Source organism: Radiomyces spectabilis (genome assembly GCF_025331425.1).
Source record: "Radiomyces spectabilis strain NRRL 2753 chromosome Unknown BYT42scaffold_4, whole genome shotgun sequence".
NCBI classification, from domain to species: Eukaryota; Fungi; Mucoromycota; class Mucoromycetes; order Mucorales; family Radiomycetaceae; genus Radiomyces; species Radiomyces spectabilis.
This window is the reverse complement of record NW_026251929.1, coordinates 88760-108249: the sequence shown is the minus strand read 5'-3', so window position 1 is coordinate 108249 and position 19490 is coordinate 88760. Positions and strand designations below refer to the sequence as shown.

The following is a 19490-nucleotide window of genomic DNA, read 5'->3' as shown; positions in this document are numbered from 1 at the left end:
GTGGATGATTATTTAAGCAAAGTTTGATAGATTCAAAATTTGCTGATGAACTCAAGTTTCATCATTTGTTCCGTTAACAAGCATATCTATTTGTTTACATGTCCTTTTTTCCTTTCATATTGCGAAAAGGTCCTTAGCCTTTGTGAAAAGTGCAAGAAATAAAAAAGATTGAGAAAATGGCGCGTAAAAACCATAACGGAAATACCTGTCCATACACACCTCACCCTTTGCAAGTCCACAGTTGTGGCCCTGCATACAGTGACGATGAAATTTAATATAAACGCGGAACTTTGGATGCTTTCCTCACGATTCCGTTCAGAGGTGCCATGTTGCACTGATCCTTGATTGGTGACATATTGCTTACTTTGTTTTGACGTGAATCCATTCCATGTTGGCCGCGGGTCACGGGCATACGCACACTTTTGATTTTTATTATTTTTACCCTGACACCACTACGGCATCCTTGTGCCATGGCAATAAAGATGTTTCTGGCGATTGGTGCAATGTGCTACATGTACTTGAAAAACCAAAAAAAAAAAAGACTCCACTTGTGTGGGGTGGCTTACTCGCGTGTATCCATATAGTGGGTTGTTCGTGGTCATAGTAATATGGGGAAAGTCAAAGTGTAACGAGCCATAGGCAAGATCGTTTCTTTTTTGGTGATGGGATTTTCATATCCCTTCAATTTCCCCGTTTGTGCCTATATTACATCGCTTGGGGTTCTCGTAGGTTTTGTCTTTTTTTTTTCATTATTATTACTATTTTTCATTTCATTATTTTTATTCTTTGTTCTTCTGAAAAGCGTGCTCACGTCCTTTCTTTTTTTGACGATACGTCTTTATATCTTTTATTTTTCGGCACATTCCTTTCAATTCGCGTTACGCTTGGACACATTGGGGGTTTTTTTCTTATCACCTTTGTTTATTCTATTTCTTTTGTCCTGCATATTTTACTGCTTAAATTGCTTTAATACTTATTTTATCTTTTCCACGTCTTAATCTAATCTCTAAACTAATATGCTCGCTTGCCCTCAAGATCTGATATTCAAAAGTAATGGTATGGCGAAACGATCGAGGCAGCAACGCAAAGAGCCATCGCCTTCACCTCATCAACCTATGACCATGTCACCTAATGCTAGAGACAAGGAGGAGGCAAGTTTACCACTCGTCCTATCATACACTTCATCCCATCTAAAATTATGTGACCACTTGAATAGCAAGTATGGCCTCAAGATGTCGAATCAGCATTTATCGAAGGTAAGCGGTTTGAGAGAACCCGCTCTGCCACTGCCTTGCGCATTAAACCTGTGGTAAAAACTAGCTATGAAAACGATACCAAAATTAGGCAGACGAAAAATCTTGGTTCGTGGTAAACCATGCGGTAAGCATCACTACTTTGTCCCATTCAATATTAAAATCTTCATGAGTTACAATTTTTTTTCCTTTCTTGCAGGGCGTAACGAGTTGATTTCCGATTACATCTTTCGCAAGACTGGAAAAACTCGCACAAGGAAACAGGTGTCTTCTCATATTCAGGTGCTGAAAAATACTCGTAAAGGCGATCCTCACTGTAAATGCTTTTCCACGTCTCATATCCCAATGTAACGGTTGCTCATATATGCTTCTTCTTCTTCTTCTTCTTCCCCCCTCTCTCTCATACCGATGCACACGGTTTAGTCATGGGCCTATTGTCCGATACAATAGATAACAATAACCCCAATCCAACCACTATGCCGGGCACTAATCTCAACGATATGCATCCACATCTTTTGCACCGTTCCCATCCTGCCGTGAAAAACACATTATCTACCCTCCGAGGAAAAAAGAATTACCATACCTATGAATCGCCGTCTTCCGATGAATCATCCATGCAATCATCGCCTTCACCGACTGATTATGTGTTTGATATGATGACCAATGGCAATAACTCCCTGCCATCCCATGCGCTACCGATGTGGGAAATCAAAGATATGTACGACCCATCGCAACAGACCCTTTTTGGATTAAATGACGTGTCCGTACGAACGCCTCCGACTTCTTCATCTGCGCTGACATCGTCATCGTCGAATGCTGCCGTTGATTTCTTTCAGTCGCAGAATGTGTGGATGCCTAGCGGTAATATGTCGATGGACGACTTTATTTCCACCACCGATATGTTGGATGTAGCAACCACGGCACGGAAAACGCCCTCACGATCACCTATGCCTTCGTGTAGTGCCATTAAAAGTCGTCAAGACGGAATGCTGGATTCCTTGCAATCTGCCATCACACCTTATTTTACGCTCTGGCCCTATTACATGTGCCTTTATCTCGAATACAGTTTGCCCTATAATCCAGCTGTCAATTTGTCTCATAACTTGGCCCAACTGTCGCAATGTCATCCGAATGCGTTATCAGCGATTGGACTTGATCTTTTATCTGTGCAAAAGTGCCCTCCGTTGCATCGGCTTTTGCAACATCCTTCGGCTCCTGTATTATCTGCCAAGGTAACTGCTTTTCTGTACTTTTTGGTAAAATTGATCCATAGCTTGGCAACCTCGTTACTGACATGGGTTACAGATAAGGCTAGATCTCAGTGTCGGCGTTAGCGACTTTGTATTTAATAATGCGTGCTTTTTCGAAACCAAGGAGCGACGTGCTATTGAATGCACCATGACCGTGTACTCTTTTGGCAAAGTGATGTTGGAATCCAAAGAGGTCCAACAGGCGTTATGGCTCAACGAAGGGAAATACACTTACAGTTTCATGTTTGTCAATCAATTCCTCGACGCTTACTTGAAAGGTATTCTCGCACTTCAATCCTGGGACGAAGCCGATTTGGCGCTCAGTAATCTGTGCATTGTTCAGGTAAGAATAAAAGAATATAAAAATACGAATGACAGTCTCTGTTCTCGTTTCAGGGTAATAACGCGGTTTTATCCATTTATATTATACAGGTTTTTGAGGACGTGCAATTCAAATATATACCGTCAAGCACGGATGGTGGCGTTACGGATATGAATTCACCATCGGTTCTTTTATCGATGGTCTACGAATTTGAAAGAGGGCACGGCAATGTAGAATTGGCCACGGTCACCGACATGGCATCCAATGCCAAGCTAGAAATTGGGCGGGAACTGGCCTTTCTCGACAGTGGCATAGATATGGACGCGTAACTTGATTCTATTACTTTTACATTGTCTTTTATTGTTTGGTTTTTATGTTCTTGCTCATTATCTACTCTCACATAATCGCCCTTTTCTTTGTTACTTTGTTTTATTTTTACTTTGACCTTATGTCACTGGCTTTTTTTTTTCCTTGTCTTTCCCCCCTAGTTTTTCGTTTCCCTGGTAAATTCACCCCTGAAACCCTTTTTCTTTTTTACCACCTATTCGTGAGTACGGATCATGCTCTTGGATGGTCGCATGCCCATTGACCCAAACGTAGCTATTCAAGGCATACGCACGTACGCGCATACACCCGAATTCTGCATGCAAGTGTGCACGCCCGCATATCAAGCCACGTATATATCCGCACCAGCATTATAGACATTTATTTTTCATCGTCATTAGCCTACCGCTTTGTTCTAAACAACAGGGGGTTTCCCTATTGTACCAGATGCCCTTGTCATTCCTTTCGTTTCCCTCTCTTAAAAATTTCCCTACTTTTCACTTGGATGGTTTCCGATAATAATGTTTCTTGTTTCCGATTTTTTTTCTTTTTGTTTGGCTTTTGTTGGCTTTACGAGTCTGCATGATGATTTAATTTGCTCTTACTTTGAGTAAATAGAACATTCTTCTTGATTTCTCTTTCCCCGTTCCTCTCCTTGATAATCAATGAAACGTTGAAAATAAATAAATTACATATTGCCTTACACTATACATTTGCACTATTTACAAAAGGGTATCATTTCATTTACGAGGAATGGCTATGAGTTCATGGAAGCACTGGTCGCAGACCCGACTCCATTGACCATCTGACCTGTCATGCTTGGGAGAAAAAAGTGGTAATCGATTCGCGCTGTGTCGCTGGCACAGAATGTGACCACATCTAAATTTGGAATTTTTTCCGTGTTAGCTTGACCTAATTCCCAATGTCACGACTGTCTGTGAACACTTGCTTTCGACAATGATGTTTTCGCTGGAAAAATGAGAATCGTGTCGGACATCGGCCTTGGCCGCTTCCGCTGTAATCATGTTGGCACTGGTCCACTAATTCATCTGGTACCCATTTCCCTTTGGGAAGCTTTACGAATCGAGATTGGCGGTCTTCGGCATCAATGTAAAGCACATAGTAGTGGCGTTTAAATCCGAAATGTTGGATTCGGGGAGAAATTGAATAAGACTATCCGCAAAAACTTATTCAGTAACATGGACTAAGCATGGATCCAGAATAAAGAACCAAGTGCCATTGTCATTGAGGTTCTTTTACCTGTGATATAGACATTTCGTTTTCTCGATCGTGGTATTGTTGGTATCTATCTACTGAAGTGGCTCCTGAACCGGCAATCATCATATCGATACCGTGTAATTCATCTTCGAAAGAGTGGATGACATGGCCAGTACCGACGCCTCCTCCAACAAACATGCCTACTTCCCAGCGCATCTTTTGGAGGAAATCGTCTTTTTCTTCCAAACGTAAAATGTCGGCCACGGATTTCTGGAAATCCCATCGGTCAGTGTCCCTCGTCTCATGATCTCTCGCGCTGGTATCTTTAAAATTTGCATTTGAACTGGATCGACGCAGATTTTCCATTTTCATGTCAACGTCAGCGGTTAATTCTTGCAGTGATTCGATCAGAAACATTTGCTCCTTGGCGACATCTTCACATTCTCGAATTCGTTCCTCGTACGCTTTCATGCGTTCCTGAAATTGTTCTAACACTGTATCGGTTTGCACCAGCAATTCGCGCACTCGTAGTTCAGTACCCAATAATTCGGTCGAAAAGGACTCCAGTTCTTCCGAATGGTTGATACACGTGGTGGTGAGGTTAAGAAATTGAGAACGCCATTCAGCGGCCGATGAATTCAGTTCGCACGATGAGGCGATGGATGCTGTTTCAGACAATTCATCCAGCCGTGAATGGATTAGATTGTTGGTTGTTATAAACAACGCTGTCAAGTTGGGACTCGTCGGTAGACTGCTGCCGGTACCAAGCCCATCCACATCGTCGTAGTCGTATTCGTCTGCATAAGCACTGCTCTCTTCTCTATTCGTATTATAAACGGTCCCACTTGTTGGTCGCACCATGTTCAGCTCGTCCTCTTGTTCTACATTGACTGGTTTCACAATATTGGCCCCACCCGTTGGTGTGCGCACCACGGCGGAAGGCGAACGAGGTGTGGTTGAATCCACACCTTGGGATGATGCTGGTTGGTGCAGAAAATGGCTTGATAGATTCGATCTCGGCGGACTGACAGATAAAGAAAGTCGTCGGGACCAATGGGCGGAGGAAGAAGGTGGCGCGTGCGGTTGCCGTCTCGCTGCCAGTTCATCGCGAAATAATTCCTGGACATGAAACTCTTGCATCGATCGCGTGATCTCTGTGAGCTTCATTCGCAAGATTTCAAATGGATCAATGTGGGGATCGCAGTGGACTTTGCGAGCGATGGGGTCCTGTTGCTGCAGCATGGCGAGCTTGGTATGGGAGAGGGGGCGTCGTTTGGCGGAGGTGGTTTGGGTGGACGATTTGGTTAAACGAGGGGCGACGGCGGCTATCGAAGCAGGTTGACGATGCTGAGGCGACACTTCACCGATACTTTCTCGTCGTTTCCTTGATCGAATGGCTTGAAGGAAGCGACTGGTGGGGTAAGGGTCTTGGGTATCAACATGCAAAAGCGAACCAAATGATAAGGCATGCATTTCCTGGTTTGGCAGAGACGCATCCGATAATAGCGGTTCAGGAACAAGTCTCGATGCATCGTCCTGCGAGCCTCCGCCTCCTATTATACCAGTGACGTCTGTACCCATATGATCTATTGGGTTGCCGCATGACGACGTATTTTTCGGAGGCTCTGACGTTGGTTGGCTGTCAGTCATATCAGACACTATGATCGAAGGTGGCCTTTTCCGCAGTTCATCACATAACAGATTGTCTTCACTCTTGACATATACGTCATCATCATCAGCTCTTGCTTCGCTATCCAATTTTTTTTTCTCTCTCTTATCCTTCCAAGCCATCTCTTTCTAATTTTCTTTTCCCCCCCCGCCCCTTTTTTTTATCTTCTGCCCTGAACTCCCACTTTGTTCCTCGCGTTACATACATCGAGATGATCACCTTGGTCATGGAATAGATACATTTCAGGCGTTACTGGACAATGCCATTCAGTGTAAGGAGGAGCTAATGTCATGAGCAATCATAGAATGCGTGGCAAAGTAGTTTATTTGACATTGGACAGAAAAAAATAACTCCAGAACAAAAATAAAGCTAAAACCGGAAAGTGGAATTGCCAAATGCGTCTTGTTAGAGCATGAACGAATCGAAGTCCGTCAAGCCAATCGGATCTAACCATGGGGCTGAAAAATAAAGTAATACCAACGTCCGTCTTTGCCTTTTCTTGTTCAAGTGCGTGCCCATTCCTGTTATGTCACACGCATTGCTCCCATACAAAAAAAGGATGCCACTTTTATAAAAAAAAACAAGCGTCATCTATCCATCTGAAGGGTTTTTGATCCTCTCGTCCCCTAACAACAGAACTGCCAAGTATCGCTCTCGCTATATTATGGTTTAACACCGTTTCAAAACACGGCAATCCTTTTCAAGAGGGCAAGTAGCGTTGATGTTAACAAAATCGCAAATGACGTTTGAAGATTGCTTGCCACATTCGGAAACACTTTAAAGAGAAGGTCCACTTGATTGCTAAGAAAGAATCTGAAGGACTTGCCAAGTTCACAGAACGGGATAAACACGCTGTTATACGAGAAGCCAGGAAGAATAACACGCGATATGACAACGATTATGGCACCACATATCCATGAGCGCCATTATGAGGAGGGTCTGCGTCACTATAATATGTATTTATGCGTGGCATAAGAGAGTCTGTCCTATCATTTCGACGTAAAAGGCGAAGAAGAAAAAGAAAAATATAACCACTAGACAACCGAAGATTGGAGGAAGACGTTGTGGGACGATGAAGCGTCGTTCGAGCTAAGAAAGGAGAGCAGTCGATAATCCAGCATGTCGGGCACCCACGTTTATGAAAATTTTGGGACAATAGTTAGAGAACGTGTTCATCCTCAGTTTCCAGTTGAAATGAATTTGGATGAATTTCCAGCAGTCATGGAGTGCCTGGAAACCTTAAGAACCTTTGTCATGGATCGCGTCATTGATTCCAGGCCTTCAAATCATTTCAAAAATGAGAAAAGACACATTTTTCAGAGAGTATGCCAAAGCGGTCAAAAGCATTTCTCTGGCTAATTTTCTTACGCTCCGACAGTAGAAATGTAGCTTTATTTGTCGATACAGTATACAGTATACAGCACCAGAGCAGCTGAAATTGGTGACGGAACGGAATCAGGAAACCGTCGAACAAACAGTTTACTGAAGGATACGACTGGAAAATTGCGCTTATTGCAAGCAAAAAAGGGCGGAAAACGACTTTGAAGCTCAGCAACATCTGTTTGAAGCTACAAATGGGAGGCAAACAAACTTGATCTGTCTGATGTACCGTGTCCAAGCTCCCTTGTTGATAACATTCTTTTGTTTACCGGCATAGTGTAGTCAAAGCAAATGATGTTCAGGCTGGTAAGTAAAGTCATTCTAAATAGTGGCCCTGCTGTGGTGCGACGAAAGCGGTTATATTTACCGGCATTGTTTTAAGTGTTTACGCTATTCAACTCGGTTGACCTGTTCTACCTATTGAAGGGAAAATTAAGTTTAATTTACTGTTTCCCTTTTGCACCGAGTCAAACATCCAAAAGGTAGGCATCCCATCGTATCAACAGCTCATAGTACATTACTGTAAAAGCACTTGGTCATAGGAAAATAATATGTCTTTGAGCTGAAACTAATACAAACTGTCCAAGCTGTGACCCTGCCAAAAAAAAAAAAAAAAATTATTCGGTGGTTGTGACATTTTCCTTGACTCCGATTGATGACGCTGTATGCTAAAATGAAGGGTGGTGGTGAATCCGCATTTCTGAGTTTGGCAAGAGATTATTCTGTGTCGATTCTTCCTGGCTTCGCGGTGCCTTCATTCAATTATGCAGCGAAACAACGTCTGTCCATGGAAATTTGGAATTTTCATGCAACTCAATCTCGCGTAAAAGCGTGAATAATTCACGACAGATATGAAAAAAAAACAAAAATGGTCATCACTTAATTTCTGACATCGACTCCATATAAACGGCGACCGCGCCGTGATTTTTTTTTGTTTATGACATGGTTGGCTTGGTCTAAGAATATTTTGTAGCTGAATGTGGATCATGGGAAAAATACCGTATCGCTGAACGGAGTATGCGGTCAATTTAGCGGCGACGTACTTTTTAGAACGGAGATGATTCAACCTGAATGGAGGAATGGTGGATTCCTGCGAAGGGAAACTGGCTTTTTTCAAATGCTATTCTTGTACAGGCATGTACGCTAGAAAGATGGTATAATATACATTGTTTGATTTGTTTAGCCCGATTGTTCTCCCTTTGGCCTTTTGCATGTGAAACTAGAATAGAAGAGATCGATTTTCAATCCAGCATAGAATAAATGGGCACATGGTCAAGCAAAGTATCAACACGACAAGCAGATCATAGTCATTGACGTCAAGCAATTCAAAGGAAGCAATGAATGAAGGAAATGACATATTTAATGGTTAAACCTTTCTTTTTGACTGAATGGGCCGGCATTTTGGTTACTCAGCATGGTTGCCATCCCTTGGCGGGATTCTATTGGCGGCCTTCAGATCTCAACCGAACATGCATAAGTGGAGAAATTTGCGACACACCTTTGTTTACTTTTTTTTTCGTATGATCCGTCTGTCACTTTGTCCCTTCCAGCAAAAGCATGTTGCTGTTGCTGTTTATTCATAGTTTCAATGCCAATGACAGCAAATGTCATCACTATCACCAGAAAAATAGAGGGAGGAGAATATCATGGTACCGATGATTATGCAAAACGTTATTTCGGATTGAAACGAAAACCGGAGGTATAGAATATAATTGGGGTGTCATGGAGATTGATATATAGAGATAGGTAAACATAAAAAAAGAGTATGGTAGTGTGTGTGTTGTGCGGAAAGTGATGGTAAGTATGTGTCCGAAAATCACTGTTCCTGGTTTGTCCGAGACTGTTTCTGCTCTGTCCGAAGATTTTTAGTCTTTTTTTTTTCTTCAAGCGACACAACTTTTTTTTTTGCATTTTTCCCTTTTTCTTGGTTGGACTCCACCGTTTTAAAGAATCAAAGCATTATTTTGTACTTATAACGTACACATCCACATCTGATTCTCGTCTTTCCTTTTTTTTTCCTCTCTTGTTACTTAAAAAGATCCAGTGTTTTTTTGTGAAGGGAAAAAAAAACTCCTTTTTTTTATTTTTATTTTGGTGGCTTACTACTCAATGGATATACAAGGTTATATGCAACAGCACCCCGAAGGCTCGCAAGTGTTACATTATGCAAATGCTGTTGATCGTTTCGACATGTCGCCCCGTCCAGATTCCACAAAGATGGTCAATTCGCCCCAACTAACTCCAGAGACCATGGCCACACCGGTGATATCGCAACCGTCTGCACCTGAATCTGGGGTTCATTCACCTTCATCATCGTCATCATCCACATCTTCAGGTGCGGTACCCTCGATGGGAATAAAAAATGACCGGCCTATCCATCCGGCGTTATGGTTGGCTCGAAAGGATAAACGAAAAAGTAGCCCTGCCGTGCTGGGATTGCTTGGACTGGACGAAGAAGCCCAAGCACAACTTAGTTACCAGCTTTCACAACATCGAAACTCTATCGAGGCCGCCATGTTGTTGGCCAATTTTAATCGGTTACCACAGACGCTATCCAAACCGCCGTCATCTTCATCTTCCTCCTCGTCATCTTCATCGCATCTAGAAAAAGGTAGATCTTTCTTTTCAAAAATTAGTCATCACTCGGTTTTATGCGCATGAAAGATTTTTAATGATTTGCATGGAAAATCCCCCTTCCCCCACACTCCACAAAAAAAAAAAGGCAGATCACACAATCCCTGGCAAGATGATATCTCGATCGCATCTCAATCGCAAGGCAAAAATACATGGTCTGCCTCTGATGATGGGTCTACCACCGGAGCCGAGCCTGTGCGAAGGCATTCTTACGACGTAAATATGACCTGGGATAAGATGCCTCCCGAGTTTCACGATCGTGCCATGTTCTTGCATGATCCATCTGGATCTCAATCCACTGCATCCGAGGAGAAACCATCCTCCTCGTCAGCAGTTAGCATGCCACCGTTTCACACAGCATGGCACAACAGTATGCAAGATCCGCGCATTCATTATGCCGTTCATCCTACGGATCCGGCCTTAAGAATGGTGCCTGTGTATCCAATGAATGCTGAACAGCATCCAGCTGCCATGTACCATGCTCCTTTCCCCATGCCAACCATGGATAATAAATATCCATATCCTGTCACCATGATTCATCCCCTAGCCCAACAACCACCGCCACTGCCGCCGCCACCCTTTTCTACTTCGGAGTTGGGTCAGAAACGAGATCATCCTGATCATGCTGTGTCTTATTATCCTTATCCTTATCCGCCTCCTCATCCTCATCCCCATCAACTCCAGCCACCTTCTTCTTCCTCTTCTTCAAGTCATCCCATGGCCCCTCCTCCTCCGCCGCCGCATTACTACTATCCCGGAAAACTGCCCTTGCCATCGGCATCGTCAGAACATGCTTTGACTCATGCGGCTCATCATATTGCCAGCACGGCAGCGATGAAACCGAAACGAAAAAAGGCCAAAGGGGAAGTGTTGAACAATATGTCGGTTCAGGTACAACCTGGGGATGCGGAGTTCCCGGATATGGCGATGCGCGATGTGGAAGCGGCACGTACGGACCCAGAAGCAAGACCTCGTCGTCAGAAGCTACGTTATGCGGGAGACCAGTACACGCCACAATGGGTCCGATACAACGGACAAGCCAAAGAAGGTTTATGCGATACATGTAAACCTGGGAAATGGCTGCAACTAAAAAATAGCGCATTTTGGTAAGTCGATTGTGATCCATGCATTTCCATAGCAACTAAAACGGTAAAACCAAAAACTTACACTTGGCATGAACGCATGATGATTGACAGGTATCACAAGCAGTTTTATCATGGCATCTCCTCTGTTTCCGGCAAAGAGTTTCTGCAGCCCATTGAAACTCGTTGGGTGGATCAAGATCTGGTGGAAGGTCTGTGTCATCAATGTCATCAGTGGGTTTCGGTGAGCAATGTGAAGAGAAAAAACAGTGTTCTCTGGTACCGACATGCACACAAGGTATGATATCAAGGCTTTGTCATATCACGCTATTCATCAAAAAAAAAAAAAAAAAGTGTGCCATGCTAAGCTTATTTGTTAGTGTCATGTTTATCACAAACCCAAAACCGCGGTTCCCAAACGACGTTAAAAAAAAAGGCCTGAACCCAAGACCAATACCGATATGGATGATGGTCACATCTCCAAACATCCAGTGGTTGGTACCAAAAATGTGGGCACCAATCCCTTTCTTCTATTATATTCCTACACCTGTCTTCTGTGTTATGGGTCCTATTATTAGATTCCTTCTCTTTTCCCTTATTATTAGTATCGTTTATTATTGATCTTTCGTTCGCTGATTGTCATTGCTTTTCCATCTTGAACCCTTATGTCTTGATTCTTTCCTTTATTACTTTTTTCGTTTTTTTTCTATCGATTATGATAATTTTTGTATATAATTTGTTTTCATGTGTAAATCATCTAATTCTGAAAAAAAAAAAAAAGATTCGTCCATGCCCGTGATGAAAAAGAAAAGGTATCAATCGAAAACCTTAAAAAGAGAGATGAGCACGATTGATCCAAAGTCTGGGTATCTTTTGGGAAGGAGGCTTTGTGCGAGTCGCGCGAGAAGGAAGAGAAGATTCCGAAGCCATGGCTAAGCGATAAATTGAGGGATGTGGTTACACCGAGTCGCTTTTAATTAGAAAAAGGATGCAATATCGTGATTCCACTTGATCAACCATGGATCTTTTTCGGAGCTTTTTTCTTATCATCGGTGGTAATTAACCAAAATGAAATTTTCATTTCATGTCTGGACCCTTTTTATTAACGCTCGAGTGGGCTGATTTTTTTTGGTGGAGTTGAAATATTTTTTGTTTTTCGGGGGGACCTCAGACGACAGAAGGACCATAATACCATACAATTCATTGACAATAGAAAACCAACAGGAATGACATAGAAAATTTTTCTTTGTTGAAAATCAAAGTGTGTACGACTGAGGAATAACAATATGAATTTGTGCATGGTGAGAATATGTGAGTGGATTGAAAACAAATAGAAAGAGAAGAATCGAGATTGTAAGAAAAAAAAAAGTAATACTGACTACGTGCATTGTATGTATGTAAAAGTGGAAGTGTGAATGAGAAAAATGGCGAACAAAAAAAAAAAAAAAAAAAAAAACTGTAACATGTATACAATATAGGGAGATAAAATAATGAAGAGATGAATAAATTGTAGACAAACAAGCAACCAGTGCTTAGTAGAGGCGACAAACCGGTGACAGGGAAGAGACAGAGACCAAGAAATAGTACACTTGCCAACTGGATAGGATAAAGAACACTTTAAATGGAGTAGCATAGAGGGAAAGCGGCGATGATAAATTAAGAGACAGAGTGTGTGTGCGTGTGCGTTTGCGTGTGTATGTGTGTTTTGTGGGTGCGTATGTGCAAGTATTCACTGTTCCCCTTGTCTTTTTTGTTTGTCTTAGTCCGATGCGGACTCATCTCGAATACGAAGTAGTCGTTGTCGCTCGCGGGTACGCATGGCTTGTCGACGGTTCTGGAACCAGATCTGAACTGTTCGTGGGCTCATGCCAAGTTCTCGGCCGAGTTGTGCTCGCATTTGAGTCGAAGGGAAAAAGGTTCGTTCGAAAACCCGATTCAGGACTTCCAGTTGTTTGGGATTAGCCCGTCGACGCTTGGCTTTGACAGGCGCAGCTTGCATAGAATCTTCGTCTTCATCTTCTTCGACCGTAGAGAAACTCGGTGCTGGACTCGCGCAATCTTGTTTGACAATAGAAATACTGCCTCGTGGTTCCTTTGATAAAAGATGGTCCCATCCATCTTCTTGCTGTCCCTCAAAGTAACTCGCATACGAAGATGTCGCACTTGCAGGAGAAGGGGTCAACGAAGGTGACAACACAGGCTTCTCAATGTCCATATTGAGAAGATTCGAGATATCCAGTACTGCGGGCCGTTTGGGAGACATGGAAGTTTGAACATGCACTTGATCGTGCTCTTGATTCAGTATGCTGGAAATAGAAAACATGGATGTTGTGATATATAAAGTAGAAAGATCAAATGAAAAATTAATAAAAGAAAACAAAAAAAAAGGGCAGAGAACAATAACACAGATAACCAAGCGAGGTTATGAATCAGTAATGAAGAGAAGGAAGAAAAAAAGAGATGAATTCTTTTTATAAGAAAGAGAGGAAAGAAGACAAAGAAACAAGCGCAAAACATTATATTTTTATTCATTGCCACCAAGTTGGTGCAACGTTATCGCTCGAGCCATCATGTCAATTCAATGGGCAAATTGTTATAATTTGGGGGGAGTACAAAAGAGCCAGATTCATTTTTTTTCTCATCCCAGACCTCAAATGTGGTCCGATTTTACATTTTTTTTTCATACTTAGTGTGGGACGAAAAACGGGTCTGGTACAAAGTTTGGCCAATGACAAGTATGAAGAAGACATAGAAACCCGTCGCGTTGCCTATTGAGAATTCATATTGCTATGGTCACTAGTCGAGAGTCCGGAACTGTCCGCTTCATTGAATCTTACCTTTTTCGGTTATCCTAGCCAACCCAGGTCCCCATTGCTAAGCACAAACGCGCGCGCGCGGAGAAAAGTGACAAACGAAAAAAAACTTTTTTGGACAATTATTGCACCAACCGTGAAGCTCGCACCCAATATCTTCCCCCGCATTGGCTTGGTTTTTTTTTCATTCATACTTATACTTACCAAATTTAGCATCACTACCTAAAACGGGTGGCGTGGCATCGAAATGAATCAAAAGCTCACGCCACCTTTGCTGGTCAATGTAACCCAAAGAACCTTATTCACTACACCATCACAAGATGGAGCAAAAAGAAACGTCTGCATCGTCCTTTCCCCCCCCCCAAAAAAAATCTTCATAATAATAAACCAGATCATATTCATTTCATTTCCATTATTAAGTGAACGCGCGCCTTGGGAAATTGATGTAATTTCTCGTCGTTATGCAACCATCCGACCCCGGTTCCCTCACTTTGTTCGTCTTAATGAAAGCAGTCACGGCTCTAATTTCCCACCTGCTGGAAATTTTTTTTTTTTTTTTTTCGGCTCAACTTGTGCGTCAAAATCTCCACCCTTCCGCCAATGGATAACGTTACTATACATTTTCCCGTTGTTGATAAACTAGAAAAAGATAACATCCACATTCAATACAAGGGAAATGAGGCAAATAGTAAGAGCAGGATTATTGGTTACAGTAAATCAGATCACCTCCTTACTGCCTATTTTAATACAGCGGTGGATGATTTTTTTTTCGCTTCAGACAGACGGGTTTGTCATTTCCAGTTGTCTTTCCGAATCGCTAAACCAATTGAAATAGGGGGAGCTGTGAGGTTTTTTTTTCCATTGCCTGCACTATATTTATGCCAAGAGTGATTACATGATTGCGATCTTTTTCATCTCGGAGATTGATATGTGCATGTAATGAAGGCAGCTTTTGTCCGTCGGCCTTCCAAGTGAAAAGATCGGCTCATTTTCATTTTCTTTTTGATTCCTATGAAAAAAGATCAGCATCATCATTAAAAATGGTCGCAGTTTAATCAGCACAAGCAATCCATTTTATCTAGAATCCATTAAAACAAACTAAATAAAAAGGAATTACGACAGAAATGGCAAGTAACAATCTAGCAAAAAATCATACGTTTCATGACACGTACCAGGATTGCCATTTTTTTTCGGACATTGTTGACTATTCTGACGAGTCTTGTATCGTGTTGATCTATCTTCATAAAATGATTCCGCCATTACTGTATTCTTGTACCTACTCCTGGAAACCACCAGCTATTGTTGTCTAAGTGTTTTGTCGGCGAAAGCAATTGATTAATCTCTATTCCATTCCAGATCACTGTTTGTTTGGCTTGGTACGTGGGAAACGCAGTGGGAGCCGTTTGCCTATTTTCCTTTCCATTTGCGAAACCGTTGAAGTTTCGCCATCTGAGATTGATGAAGCTCTTATTTTTTTTTTTCGTACCATTGCCTGCAACGCTCTGTTCAGAAAGAAATTTCGCATTGACTGAAAACAAATTCAGCCAATGGTGAGGATTAAAGTATCTTTGTCTTTGCTACAAATCAGTTGTGCAAGAATATTTTGCAGTGTAAGCCTTGGGCATCTCTGGGGTTTTTATTATAACGAATTCATGTCTCGTACAGTATGCATTTATTCTCGCCATTGGGTTGATTATATTTTCGGCCAAGGCGAGTTTACTTTCTGAAGAGAGTGTTAAATCGCGACACGGCCAGAAGAAATGATATGTCCTACAAAAGAAGAAGGATATGTCGAATTATGATTGGTGCCTGAAATAAGTCGAACGAACTTTCCTAGCGTTTTGACGTTCTACAAGTGAGACCTTAATTTTTTTTCTCGCTCTCTCCTTGCGTGTTCATGAAAGTAAAAATAGCAGGACACAACATTGACAACAGATGTTATGAAATTATGCCTGCATTGGCACAGGCTTGCCTTTTTTTTAGTTGGTGACAATAGATGGAGTATGTTTATGCGGCGGGCTTGGTCTTGTGCTATCATTTAATCTAAACGAAGCTTCCATATTCCAAACATTTCTATATGGCTTCACAAGAGAATAAATAGAAATTCGCATTAGCGATACTGCGTTTTTGTGCCCACATTTAAAATTAGAATGCCATGGTACAAAAACAGCTCGATAAAGATATCGTTATTGAGAACGATCGATCTAACATGACAAAAAAGCCGTGAGGCCTAAAATTATACACAGGCTACTGCGCGATACTTCGCCTCGTTTGTTTCTGTTTCGGGAGCCATGTCTACAATTATACAAAGAATAGCCAACGTATGCTTCATAATTCAGGTAGGGGACTCCATTTTTTAATCGTAGAAAAATCAGCATAATGAAGCGAGCCTAACCATTTCACCTCAGGGCCTGAGTAAGTGTGCCTAACTTGACGCGACATATCTGCTCTACAATAGTATCGCAGTATTTTATTTAGTCAGCTTGAAATCGTACAGACTGAAGAGTATGCTTTTTAACCACGATGGTAACCTTCGTACGATTTTAACTTGCAATCCATAGAGTTTATTTTACAGATACTACCGTGTCATTCTCACGTATATGATCAAAGGACACCCGAAACACAATTAGTTGCTGACGAGAACAAGCCGAGAGGACCGCGGCCGGGAATTGAATATGGTTGACTTTCCGCTTGTTCCAGTTGTCCAATCAATTGGGTGGAGATGAGGAGCGCAGTTCGTTGAGTTTGAACGCCGTTCGGAATTTTTCACTTGTCAGTCGCCGTCTGACGATAGCGTGGTGATTGTAGATTGTATGTTTTTACTTTCATTTTATTGGATCGCGTAGTGTAGGCCGATCAAACCATTCACTGATGATGATATATTTGAAGGAGTATTTTTTATCGCCCCGTCCAAATATACTGCGGGTCGCGGATCAGCAACGGAGGACCTCCGAATGAAAAATTGGCATGTCTGAGACTGTCTTTCTTAATCTAGCAGGAAACCAAAACGTTCGAGAATCTTTCATTACAGGCACTGCCAACAATTAGGGATAGACATGATCTTTGTTCACTTTGTGCCACCGCCAATCTGGAACATCCTCTTTTGCATGTTCTAGATGCACTCGGTAGCGTTTTTTCTCTGATTTAGGGGTGTTTCAGCTACGGAAATCTGTTTGACACACAATTTAGTTCTTGACACGCTTCTTGTAGATAATTGTTTTAAATCTCAGTTGCCGTCCTTTTTTTTTCTCGGTCCTACGATGTACAAACGAAATGAAAAAATGAAATAAAGAAAAAGCAACATAAACGGCAAATACGCCTGGCGGCCAGAACTTTGATCCAGCCTGTCGAAGGATAATCACAATTGCCATATTACATAATCTTCACAGCGGTAAAGGATGGTTCACATGGAAGGTGAGCTTGCACAACTCATTGAATAAATCTGTCCTGATACGCATGGAAGACTACCTTTCCGCATTCTATGTGTAAAAAGTAAAAGTACAAGGCCGTCGTTTTTGAAAAAAAAAAAAAAAAAAAAAAAAGTGATGTCTGTACAATGTGTGGCAACTTTAATAAATCATTTACAGTTGGCCCAGGTCACCAGAGAGCCTGGACCTTTCTCATTCATGTAAAACCTTGTAGCGCAATATCTGTGCTTTTCCGACTATGGTTATTTGAACGTTTGACTAAAATTTCAAACACATGGATGGATCGGGGCATCGTTCAATCGAGAAAAAAAAAGTAGCTTTCTGTGTTTTCATAAAGAAAATTCTGTTCTACCAGATACGTTCTTGTTTGGTGACTTTTTACTTGTTTTGGTTGTTCTTTCCGACGTTGTCTGTTTATATCTGTCCTACCCACTTGATCTTCGGCATTTGACATGAAATCAGAAATGAACTATTGATATATAAAGCTGGAAGGAACCGAGGCTCACATGACATCCGAAAATCATAAAGTATTTGCGTGTCTTTTAGTGCCAAAGTGGCAGCGTGCTCGAAACCGTGGGGATGACAGGTGCCATTTTTCCGTAGGGTCAAGTCACTCTTGGATCATAGTTGAGTTTTTGGTTCTTGTGATCTGTCTGCTTTTTTCATGGAAACTAAGAATACCGTAACCCCATTGTGGCATGTTTCACTACAATGTGGTATTTTACTAAGATTGAAATAAGGCATCATTGCCATGCGAATATACAGAGATTTCGCCCATGGAAATGCGTAGAAACATTCTGGTTATTGTTTTTCAGGCTAAAATGTCATCTAGAAATTCCATTGTGTACGAACATCTGTCAAGATTATTCGCAAGTTTTTTAAAGTGATCTCTTTTTGCCGAGGATTGAATCCATTAATATGGTGAAAGAAAGCTGCTGTCTCCTTCGTCGTAATCCTACTATGACATCGAGCTCAATCACACATGTCAATAATGATATTCCTCTATAATATATAGGATGGCATACCGTTATCCACCCTTTCCTAAGCTTTAAGCTGCAAATAAAGGTAACAAAAAATTGTGCGATTCTTTCTCTTTATCAGCAAAACCATCATTCTCAAACATTATATTTCGATTTCCATGACGGCCTTGGGGAGTGGGAAGTGAACCTGGCGGTTTCCATAATAAGACCAGTAAACCTCTATTTATTTCTAACTTGCACAGCGTTCTTTTCATGACTAGATTCCAAAAAGCTATAAAGAAAAGTAGACCTTGATTGTCCTAAAGCACCGTCCAAACCACTAACTTAGAGATTGAGGATTTTTGAGGTGTCTAAAATAGAAGTGAGATTCTTTCAAAAATCCTTTAGCAGGAAGGAGCTTCGGCCTCTTTGGGGTCATATTTCGTATTCTCACGATGCGTTTGCGAGACGGTGCTTACAGTCAATCGCCAGCACACTGGTCCGGGAGGTTTAAAAAAATTACTTATTGCGTATATGCTTATTACAATTATAATTGGATTTCACGGAATTTTTTGCGCATCTGAACAAGTCGCATAACATATCTTTGCTCTGCGTAGACCAAGCACACACAGTTCAGCCCTGATTTCGGCAACCAAAAGGCACCGTTAATCAAGCAAGTCACATTCAATCTCCGTCACCAACCAATGTTTGGCTGAACCATCTGTCACAGACTGAGTGTTTTCGGCCACTTGCAGGAATCGGGTCAACATGGGAAGCGATCCGAAAAAGAAAAAGGCCAAGCATGCAAAAGGAGAACGCAAAAATAAATCAATCGATACGGAAAAGGGTGTATCTAAAGCATTATCCACTGTAAGGCAAAACCCCGAGATAGACCTGTCATTCTAGTTCCTCATTCTTAGTTTTGGATCGATCAGGCTGAAAGCAAACATTCTGAACAAACACGTTCATCGATAATCGACAACGTAGATCAGAATAAAGAGTCCACTTCCAGCGGAAAGAAACGATCTCGAGAATTGATTCACGACGTGATCACGGAATCTGCACCCAAGCGGAAAAAAAAGAAACACAGTAAAGACAAAACCGAGAAGGCACAAAAGAAGTCAGAAACGAAAAGCTCGCAGGATGACGAAAAGAAGT

General features: G+C 41.8%; 4 protein-coding genes across 4 annotated transcripts; 2 read left to right on the top strand and 2 right to left on the bottom strand.

Annotated features, from left to right (window-relative positions):
* Positions 1–1016: 1016 nt before the first annotated feature.
* Positions 1017–3154, top strand: BYT42DRAFT_611952 (TEA/ATTS domain family-domain-containing protein; the record flags this gene model as incomplete). Its single annotated transcript, XM_051571568.1, has 7 exons — positions 1017–1166; positions 1217–1256; positions 1321–1380; positions 1453–1569; positions 1677–2485; positions 2559–2846; positions 2936–3154. 7 exons carry the CDS (start codon positions 1017–1019, stop codon positions 3152–3154), a joined length of 1683 nt encoding a protein of 560 aa, XP_051424920.1.
* A 907-nt stretch (positions 3155–4061) lies between these two features.
* On the bottom strand, positions 4062–6017 carry BYT42DRAFT_611951 (uncharacterized protein; the record flags this gene model as incomplete). Its single annotated transcript, XM_051571567.1, has 2 exons — positions 4062–4322; positions 4410–6017. 2 exons carry the CDS (start codon positions 6015–6017, stop codon positions 4062–4064), a joined length of 1869 nt encoding a protein of 622 aa, XP_051424919.1.
* Positions 6018–9426: 3409 nt separating this feature from the next.
* On the top strand, positions 9427–11718 carry BYT42DRAFT_253325 (uncharacterized protein). The gene is made up of 4 exons (XM_051562716.1): positions 9427–10027; positions 10139–11156; positions 11247–11430; positions 11513–11718. Exons 1-4 carry the CDS (start codon positions 9526–9528, stop codon positions 11558–11560), a joined length of 1752 nt encoding a protein of 583 aa, XP_051424918.1. The 5' UTR covers positions 9427–9525; the 3' UTR covers positions 11561–11718.
* A 1173-nt stretch (positions 11719–12891) lies between these two features.
* BYT42DRAFT_592597 (Homeodomain-like protein) lies at positions 12892–13347 on the bottom strand (the record flags this gene model as incomplete). The annotated part of the gene is made up of 2 exons (XM_051570631.1): positions 12892–13148; positions 13212–13347. 2 exons carry the CDS (start codon positions 13345–13347, stop codon positions 12892–12894), a joined length of 393 nt encoding a protein of 130 aa, XP_051424917.1.
* Between the last annotated feature and the right edge of the window lie 6143 nt (positions 13348–19490).